General features: G+C 35.8%; 1 protein-coding gene across 29 annotated transcripts in view; it reads left to right on the forward strand.

The window, feature by feature from the left end:
* Positions 1-10,837, forward strand: part of Ank2 (ankyrin 2) — a 675,290-nt gene that overhangs the window by 632,050 nt on the left and 32,403 nt on the right. For 28 of the 29 annotated variants that reach the window (XM_029563867.1, XM_017798338.2, XM_029563883.1 and 25 more), the window contains 3 exons: positions 5,587-5,709; positions 7,664-7,696; positions 9,235-9,256. In XM_029563867.1, the coding sequence (XP_029419727.1) occupies positions 5,587-5,709; positions 7,664-7,696; positions 9,235-9,256 (178 nt within the window). The remainder of the gene's footprint in view (positions 1-5,586; positions 5,710-7,663; positions 7,697-9,234; positions 9,257-10,837) is intronic. The other variant, XM_029563877.1, reaches the window with a different exon arrangement.

Raw genomic sequence — 10,837 nt, forward strand, 5'->3', positions numbered from 1 at the left:
GCACTTGTGAATGGGTACACTGTTTTCCTGTATTCTTTCTCCAATTGCTTGTTATTAGCATAAGAAAGGCTACTAATTTTTTGTAGATTGATTTTATAACCACTCACTATACTGAAACTGTTGATCAGTTCTAGGAGTTTTCTCGTGGAACTTTTGGGATCCCTTAGGTATAGTATCATATCTTCTGCAAAAAGGGATAGTTTGACCTCTTCTTTTCCAATTAGTACTCCTTTAATTTCCTTCTCCTGTCTTATTACTCTAGTAACAGTTTCAAACAGTATGTTGAAAAGGAGTGGAGACAGTGGACATCCTTGTCTGTTTCCTGATTTCAGTGGGAATGCTTCCAGTTTTTTTCCATTTAGAATGATGTTGGCTGTGGGTTTGTTATATATGGCTTTAATTATGTTGAGGTATGTTCCCTCCCAGTCCAATTCCCTCTAGGACTTTGAACATAAATGCATGTTGAATTTTGTCAAAGGCCTTCTCTGCATCTATTGAGATGACCATGTGATTCTTGTCTTTGAGTCCATTTATGTGATTTATGATGTTTATTGACTTACGTATATCGAACGATCCCTGCATCTCTGAAATAAAGCCGACTTGATCATGGTGGATGATCTTATTGATGTGTGTCTGTATGCGGCTTGCAAATATTTTGTTGAGAATTTTTGTATCTATGTTCATCAAGGATATGGGTCTATAGTTTTCTTTCTTGGTTGGGTCTCTACCTGATTTGGGTATTAGAGTGATGCTGACTTCATAGAAGGAATTTGGGAATTCTCCCTCTGTTTCTATCCTTTTGAATAAGTTAAGTAGTGTTGGCTGGAGGTCTTCTTTAAGTGGCTTGCAAATATTTTGTTGAGAATTTTTGTATCTATGTTCATCAAGGATATGGGTCTATAGTTTTCTTTCTTGGTTGGGTCTCTACCTGATTTGGGTATTAGAGTGATGCTGACTTCATAGAAGGAATTTGGGAATTCTCCCTCTGTTTCTATCCTTTTGAATAAGTTAAGTAGTGTTGGCTGGAGGTCTTCTTTAAGTGTCTGGTAGAATTTTGCTGTAAATCTGTCTTGAACTTTTTTAGGTGGGAGGCTTTGTATTACTGTTTCATTTTCCTTATATGTTATGGGTCTGTTCAAACTGTTGATCTCAGTTTAACTTTAACTTTTTAATTCAAGTAGTATTGGTTGGAGGTCTTCTTTAAATGTCTGATTATTTTTATTTTATGTGTATGTGTGTATTGCCTGCATATAGGTGAGTGTACCCATGTTGTGAAATACTCACGGAGGACAGAAGAGGCTGTCGGATCCCCTGGAACTGGAGTTATGGACAGTTGTTAGCTGCCATGTGGGTGCTGGAATTTGAATCTGGTCTTCTGCAAGAGCAACCAATGTTCTTAACCTCTGAGCCATCTCTCCAGCCCCAATAATTCATTTTTTTAATTTGTTGATTTTGTGTGTGTGTGTGTATATCACACAGAACATCCAAAACCATCTTACTCATCTATACACCCATTTCCCAGATGGCACCCTCCCATAGCCTCCCTCCCCCCACTAGTATAGGTTTTTAAAATATTCCCTTATAATGTTCTGGATCTCTTGGGTGTCTGTTGTGATGTTTCACCTTTCACCTCTGGTTTTGTTGATTTGGATTTGCTCTTTCTTTTAGTTAACTAGGCTAGGGGTCGTTCTATCTTGTTTAGCTTTTCAAAAACCAGGTCTTAAACTAATTCATTCTTTGTATTATTTTCTTTGTTTCTAGTTCATTAATTTCTGCTCTGATTTTTGTTATTTCTTCTCTTCTGCTGGGTTTGGGTTTCATTTGTTCTTGCCTTTCCAGCATCTTGAGTTGCAATGTTAGGTCATTTATTAGGGCTCTTTCTAATTTTTTAATGTAGGCACTTAGAGCTATAAACTTCCTTCTTAGGACTACTTTTAAAATGTCCCAGAGGTCCTTTTCATTGAATTCCAGGAATTCTTTTATTTCTTTCTTAATTTCTCCTTTGACCCACTTTTTGTTTAGCCCTGTGTTGTTTAATCTCCATGAGTTCATGTAGTGACTATGGCCTTGTCTGGTGTTGATTTTGAGCTTTATTGCATTGTAGTCTGATAGAATGCATGGAATTATTTCATTTTTTTTGGTAGTTGTTAAGGTTTGTTTTGTGGCCCACTATGTGGTCAGCTTTTGAAAAAGTTCCATGGGGTGCTGCTTGGGTGGAATATTCAGTAGATGTCTGTTAGGGCCATTTGATGTATGGTATCATTTAATTCAGATGTCTCCCTATTTATTCTTTGTCCAGCTGACCTGTCTAATGGAGACAGTGGGTTATTGAAGTCCCCTACTATTCTGAGTTGGGGTTAACCTGTGTCTTTAAGTGCTGTGTGTGTGTGTGTGTGTGTGTGTGTGTGTGTGTGTGTATGAATTTGGGTGCATCAGAGTTTGGCACATATATGCATATATGGTCAGGATTGTAATATTTTCTTGGTTAATTTGATCAGAATGAAGTGACCCTCCTTATCTCTTCTGATTAGTTTTAATTTGAAGTCTATTTTGTCAGATATTTTAATTGCATCTCCTGCTTGTTTCTTAGTGTCATTTGCTTGGAATATTCTTTTCCATCCTTTCACTTTAAGGTAGTACTTGTCCTTTAAGGTCAGAGGGTTTCTTGCAGACAGCAAAAAAATGGATTTTGTTTCTTAATCCATTCACTTAGCCTGTGTCTTTTGACTGAGGCATTCAGTCCACTGATATTTACAGTTATTATTGAAAGATGTGTATTGGATGCCATCATTTTGATTGCTGTTTGCATTCTTTGTCTAATTTTGTGTTTCCTCAATTACACCTTTATTTATTTTCTTTCATTGCCCTGGGGTATAGTTGTTTCTCTCTCTGCTCCCTGAATTGCTTTAAGTATTATTTGAAGGGCTGGTTTTGTGGCCATGTATTCTTTCAGGCTATTCATGTCATGGAAGATTTTTCTTTCCCCCTCAACTATAATAGACATTTTTTGCTGAGTGAAAGTATTCTGGGCTGGCATCTGTTGTCATTTAAAACTGGAAATACCTTGGTCCAGGCTCTTCTGGCTTTCATAGTTTGCATTGATAAGTCAGCTGTAATTCTGATGGGCTTTCCTTTGTATGTGACTTGCTGTTTTTCTTTTGCTGCTTTTAGTAGTCTCTTTTTGCTCTGGAAATACTTAGTGTTTTTACCATGATATGCTGTGGGGAGTTTCTTTTCTGGTCCTGTCTACTTGGTGTTCTATGTGCTTCTTGAATTTGTATGGGGATGTCTTTCCTTAATTTGAGGAAATTCTCTTCTATAATCTTGTTTAAGATCTGGTCAATACCATTATCATGAAATTCTTCTCCTTCCTCTATGCCTGTGTTTTTTCATGGTGTCCCACATCTCTTGCATATTCCATTGTGTTTTTAAAAAAATTTTCATAATCTTTGCTTGAGTGGTCCAGTTCTTCAACTTTATCCTCCAGTGTTGATATTGTTTTCCATTTCATTCATTCTAGCAGTGATGCTGTCCCCTGTTGTTTCAAGTTGGCTTATTGAGTTTTTCACTTCATTTCTGCCTGAGTTTTTTTCAATATTTCTCTTTGTGAATTAATTCAGAAGTTTATCCCTATCTTCTTTTAGTTCTTTGATTTGTTTGTGTGTTCTTTAAATTTGTTGAATTCCTTGATCATGTTTTTGATTGTTCTTTTAAATTCTGTGTTCTGGATTATCTCTAGGGGGTTCTCCTGGTAGAACTCTTCTACAGGATGGGTAGAGTTTGGTGGGGACATAGTGTTTTGGCTTTCCATTTTCTTATTCTTTCATTGTGATTTTGGTATGTAAATTTCTTTTGTTGTTTGAGTTTTCCATATGAAAATGAAGTTGAAGTTTGCTTCTGTTTGTATTATTGGTGTGCCTTGGTCGTTTTCTTATTGGTTATGTAAAGCTGGTTGATGCAGGTTTCAGGCTGTCTCGGGTTTTATTTTAGAGGGAACTGGTGGCTTCAGATCAGCTACTCAGGAGCTCCCACAGAAGCCCAAGTCACATTCGAGGCAGGTACACTTGAGTTCCTTCTAAGGTTTGGACCCCTACTAGAAGGAACTCAGAGCAAAATTTGAGAAGTTCCCTATGGGTAGGCCAGTACAGGCACTCTCTGGCAGTCTGCTGAGATCTGTTTTTAAAATAAATAAAAATAAATAAATAAAAGGCAAATGAATGTTGGCATGGATATGGAAATACCGGGACCCTTTCACACTGCTGATGCAAATGAAAGTAATACAGCCCCTGTGGAAATCAGTATAGTATTTCCTCAAAACATTAAATATAGAAAGCATAAGATCTAGCAATTTCACTTCTTGGTATATGTGCAGATAAACTGCAAGTAGAGACTCAAGCAGTTTCTTACATACCAATGTTCTTAGCAGCATTGTCAACAATCATAGCCCCTCAAAAGAAACAATGCAAATGGCCATTGGCAGATGAATACATAAACGAAAAGAGATGATATAATGGAATGTTGTTTGACCTTAAAAGGGAATGAAATTCAGATATTCCAAGATGCATGACTCTTGAATACAGATGCTAAATGAAATGAGCCAAACACAGAAACACCAGTGTGGAATTGTTCCATTTATAGGAAGTGCCCAGGAAAGTCAAGACAGAATATGAAAGGGTGACTACCAGGGGTAGGTGGTAAGGGGAAATGCAGTTTCTGTTTGGGAAGAAATTCTAAGTAATGGTAGATGGTGGCAATGGTTGTACAATAGTCATGTACTTACAGCACTTAAATGGTTAAAATGCTGTTTTGTATTACAAATACCACAATGATAATTGCATGAAATTCTGATATTGCAGTGAACTTAAAATACTATGCTAAATCAATAACAATCAGTATTTTCAAATATGAAAATATTGTATGAGTTTACTTTACAAATTAGGGAAATCTACAGAGACACAAAAGGAGAATGGATGTTTCCAGGGACTTGGGGAATGGAAAAGTTAATGTGTCACAGACACAGTTTCTGTCTGGGGTAACAGAAAGCTCTGGAGAGTGATGAATATTGTGAATATTCTTAATGACACTTAAAAAGAGTAGAAACATATAGTTTTATGCCAGGTATATTTTACCAGTGTTTTAAAACAATGAATTAGTTTTGGAGACCTAGTATACAGAAAGGTAACTATAGTTAATAATAATTTTATAGTTGAAATTTGCTAAGAGAGATCTTAAGTGACTGGGTGTCCTCACCTCAGTCTAAAATGGAGAGAGATTATATGATATAATGCATATGTTAGTTAGCTTGACTGTAGCTATCCAGTTTCACATTGTGTACATATCCAATGATGTTGGTCACCTTAGATATGTGCAATTTTTTGTCAATCACACTTCATAAAGCAGAAATGCCTGAATGACATTTTTAAAAGTGTCATTATAAATCCTAATAGGAAAAGAGAAAGAGAGGAGCTTTGCATCCTTACTGGAAATTTTTTTTCTTCATTATCACCTAATTGGAACTTTTCCCCCCTTAAACCTCACCTGATGTCATCAAATGTAGGTGAAATGCATATGCCTTTTTTGTTCCAGGTACGTGATACAACTCAGGAACCTTGCGGGCGACTCTCATTTATGAAGGAACCAAAATCCACAAGAGGACTGGTACATCAAGCTATTTGCAACTTAAACATCACTCTGCCAATTTATACAAAGGTGTGGTAAAATCTACTATAGTGTTTTTCAGGCAGTGTAGAAATTGATTTTCAAGTCCTTTGAAAAGATACTGAATGAATTCGGGTGGCACACCTTAATCCCAGCACTCAGGCCTGTGGATCTCTGTGAGATCAAGGCCAGCCTGGTCTACATAGTGAGTTCCAGGCCAGCTGGGGCTACAGAGAGACCCTGTCTCAAAAAAAGGACAGAATACAAGCACATGTGCTAATTATTTTTGATATCTAGTCCAATTTCTGATTGTCTGTGCCAATAAAGAAGTAATTCCAATTTATTTTGCATTTAATGCCCTTTGATGGAATTTTCATTAACATATATTAGACATGTGAGAGAAAAAAAGTTTAAGTTTTAATGTTTTCATCTGAGTTTTAAAACAAAAACGATCGGTTTTCTGTCCATTATTACTTCTGTGTGAATTTCTGAGAATATTTCACCCCACTGGAGTGTTATTCTGTTAGTATCTGTTCAATAGTCACAGCTGGGTTATGTATCAGTAATTTTATAACAAACTGGTATTTTATCTTCTTGCTGAAGTAATTACCTGTTCGTTTTATAACCTATCCTGTTTAAGAATTTTAAATTAACTTTTTAATATTTTAACATGATTAGTATAAAAATATCCACTTAGTAGAAGGAACACATTGTTGAAAAGAGGTTCATTAATTCCTGAACGAAGTGTACCTAACATCATTACTTTCTTTCCCAACCTTTTCTTGTGATGTAATTATTTTATTATGATGATAAAGAATGTAACTGAATAAGTTAAGTGTTGTGGGGAGTATTTTATATTATACTGAAGGTTTTTTTTTTTAAAAAAATACTTGTTTTAATCAGAAGCTGCAGGTCATTGTCTGTCGGTAGCTACAGCATGTGTTTAGTTTGTTCTGCAGGTTAAGGAATGGTGTGAGTGGTGCGAGTGCCGAGACCTGGAGGAAAAGTAGAGAAATACTAAACCTTGAGTCAACAAAGAATTTCCTATACTACTTTACTCCACCATAGTTGCCAAAGTGTGTATTTTGCTTAAATATTCATTCCTGTAAATAGAGATCAGTTACATAGAGAAAAGTTCCTACCATCATGTTTGATGAAGACAGTTCTTACTCATGGTTTTAAAAGAAATCAAATATCTATTTACACACAAAATATACACGATATTCCACAATTGGAATGTAGCAGTAGATAGATCAACACAAATGAATGTGATCTAATTGTGGTCCGTGATGGGAACACACCTTGGTGTTTGCAGTACTGAGTCTCTGGAGGCAGAATGCCAAGAATCACGGAAGATATGCACAGGCCACCCAGACACTAAAGTGTAAATGCATTTTGAGTGACTATAATCCTCTATATAATGAAAAGGAAAACATTTACTTCATTTTACATTTGACCCCAGAGAGGCAAGACATAGGACACATGGTTGCTAATACTATGGTGGTGAGGGATGATTTCTATTTAATAACTCAAGATAAAAAGAAAAATGTCAAACATTGCATATTTGAGATAATCTCTAGAATATAGTAGGGTTTTATTTTACTAAAACCTAAGTATTGAAAATAATTTGACACAAACTTACTGAAGGCTGTTGACATTTTCAGTCAATATTCATAGTGACTGGGATAGAACCATGAACATTTCTGGAGACCAAGACCAATTTCCATCAAACCCATTATGTATCAAAGGTTGAGACTGCTGGTGACCAAGGGTCAGGAATTAGTACATTTATCATTTTGGTTCTTTTGTCTCTGGAATATAAAAACTAATCATTCTTCAATCTTCTTTAATTTTCTGTTTGTCATCTATAAATTATTTAAGAAAAAAATCAGAGTGTTCTGATGTCCTGATGTTTGCTGGTGGGATATACTTACTCCTTTCTTCTAAATGCTCTCCTCTTCCTTCTCCCTTTTCTCCATCTTGCATGACATTTTGGGGCCTCAAGGAATCAGAGTCAGATCAAGAACAGGAAGAAGAGGTAATTTTATAAGTGTCACTTGTTTATGGCTGTGTTATTGCTGTAACCACTAACAAGACCACATGCTTATCCTGTGATTTTTAGAGCAGTAGAGAGTTGTTCTTAGTAATTAGATGGGTAGAGTTTTAGTTAACCTCTCCAAGACTCTGTTCAGTAATTTTTAGGAGTCTAATGTGGTCCCAACACCAATAAGCTTGGGAATCACCTATGACCAAAAACCTTTCAGGACCATTTATTATACTATAATAGGAAACAATATAAAACTATACTAATAATGAGCATTTCCCCTAAGGTATAGTTAACTTAGTGTTCCACACACTTCTCAACATGGATCTCTCTCATACACAGATGAAAACAAGTTCTAAAGAGGTTACCTTGAAAAAGGTTGGCACTTAGGTAAAAAAAAGTTTTCTTATTTAAAGCAAATATGTTTGTCTCCTTTATAAAGATCTGAAAATGCCCACTATTATAACAGAAATGAAAGAAATCATTGGAAAACTCTTTATATTTAACCTACTAATGGATCAACTCCTGTTTCTAAGGCAAATTATTATATGCATGCATTTTCAGATTTTATAGTTTGGGGTTTTTGGGGCTTCTTTTGCCTTTTTTTTGAGATAAGGTCTCCCTGTAGCCCCAGCTGGCCTGGAACTCAGCATATAGACCAGGCTGGCCTTGAACTCACAGAGATCTGAGTGTTGGGATTAAAGGAGTGTGCCACCACACCTGGCAGATTTATTAGTTTTTTAAATATTATACTGATACATCTGAAATATAAGAATGTAAAGAAAAGTACAATAAACGCTAGGTATCCACTAACTTAAAATGCAAGACTTTAGTTCTAAGGACTGCCCCCAATTCATTTTTTCTCTCATAGGAGATGCAGGGGGCTCTTGGGGGTGGCAGCCATAGACTTGCTGGGCTATGATAGCCATACCATCAACAGATAGAATGACTGGTCACTCTTCCCCTAACTGCCACACACTCAGTTTTCCTCCTGATCCTGTCAGTATAACTGTTATAATGTGATAGCTATACATGTTCTTTAACAGCCAATAAAACTATTAACCAACTTTGCTATATTGACAGATGAACTATTTCCAATTAGATGTGGTTTTCTATTGAATGCTTTAAGTACTTGTTCAGGCAATAGGTTCAGTTCTGAAAAAGTTTGTCACTCTCTTCTTTTTCTCCATTAAATTGACAGCATTTAATACTGACTTTACCCTTTTTCTGAACTTTTCTCTCATATGCATTTCTCACATTCAATGCAGCCTGGGTCATCTTTTCCCAGGAATAACATGTTCAACCTGTAAGAAACACACACACACACACACACACACGCACACACACACACACACACACACACACACACACAAATTCTCTAAGACTGAAGAGAAAACTAACAGATGCCTCTGATTCTAGCCTACGGTGTCACTTTCATGTTTATAATTATGAATTGGAGATTACTGTGCACATAAGGGGCTCTGAGCCAAGAGCTGTTTGTAACCATTGAACTTATGTATGTTTTCTTTCAGATCTGTATGACATCAGAAAAAAGTAAGATTTTTAAGTAAAATTGAGTTTGTTTGAAAGCTGGCTTTAATAAAAGAAGCATGAATTAAGATGCAAGCTAGTTGCCATTACTAACCACTATAATAATAATATTTTTATATTATCCTAATTAAAAAGCAGCTTGGCCAGTTAAGTTACAAATATACCTAATTTGGAGCTAATTAGCAATAAATACAATGATTATTCATGTAAGCATTCACTTTCTTTTGATATCCCTGTTCCCCCTGGTATTGCTGTTCTCCTTGTTTAGAAAGCCACCCCATGTTTTGTCCATTTGTTAGCATAACATTGTCACCTCATTATTTTTAAGCAATGACTTGACAGTATTACTTTTTATGTAAAGCAACAGTGATTTCTGTAGAGCATTTTTTTGAAGGAAGTACCTGCAAAAGTGATACTGTCTCATAGTTTCTAGCTAGAGCTGTTCCCTCACTCTAGCTGTCCTTGTACTCTTACTGTGGTGAAGTTTTCAGGAGGGATCTAAAGACTTTTGTGAGATTTTCTGAGAAAAGAAAATAAAGCACAGCTAGGAGCCAAGAATGCAACCATTACAGTATCCTTGGTGAATTACTGATCATTGTAATCTGTCATTTTGGGCTAATTGTAAATAATGTTGCAAAAATGCCAAACACAGGAACCATACCTGAAAAGAGCTATCTTAGAATTCGCTTAATATTTGTAATATTCTGTTAACATATCATCTTATTGGCCTGTTCTCAGTGACTCTTTGGCTCAAGTTGAATTTTATAGATTCTTCTCCCTTTTATACCTCAAGTACTTTAGAAAAAATTCTGACTTGTGAAGTTTATTAATTTTTAAGATTTATTTTGATTCAGTATATCTCAGGCTAACATTCCAGAAAGAAAGGAACTCAGAACCATGTCTAACATGATCATTTGCTGATGATCTGTGGGACTTGTTCTTTCAAAGTAAGCACAGAAGACTTACCCTTATTTTTCCATCGTTATTCAAGATGAAAATATCTGAGATTCTGGATGCATTCACTGATTTATATAACTCAACAAATCTGTGTTAGTATAAATTTATTTTAAGGTATTTTATATTTGTATGTTTATGTACTTTAGCTCCTTAACAAATGCAGATTCTTTCCCAAGAAGGCAATCTTGTTTATACCACTTATTATTGTTGCCTTCATTGATTGTTTTTAAGTGATTTTTTTCCCTCTTTCTTGTCCAAGGAGAAGACACAATAGTGTTTACGTAAATAGTCTTTTCCTTTGCTCCTATGTACAAGCTAATAGGAATTAAAAATTTTCATCTGGGTCAGTTAAAAAAAGAATAATGTTACCATGTTGTTATAATGCCATGAATTCTCCCGAATAACGCCTAGATATTATGAATATCTTTCAAGATTTCAAGTACAGATTCATGTTTTGTTTTAAGTTTAAAGACAATCATTAACACCAGGTGTGGTGGTGCACGCCTTTAATCCCAGCACTTGGGAGGCAGAGGCAGGTAGATCTTTGTGAGTTTGAGGCCAGCCTGGTCTACATAGTGAGTTCCAGGACAGCTGGGGCTACAGGAAGACCCTGTCTCAAAAAGACAA

The sequence above is a fragment of the Nannospalax galili genome, unplaced genomic scaffold (genome assembly GCF_000622305.1).
Source record: "Nannospalax galili isolate Female #2095 unplaced genomic scaffold, S.galili_v1.0 scaffold216, whole genome shotgun sequence".
Taxonomy (NCBI): domain Eukaryota; kingdom Metazoa; phylum Chordata; class Mammalia; order Rodentia; family Spalacidae; genus Nannospalax; species Nannospalax galili.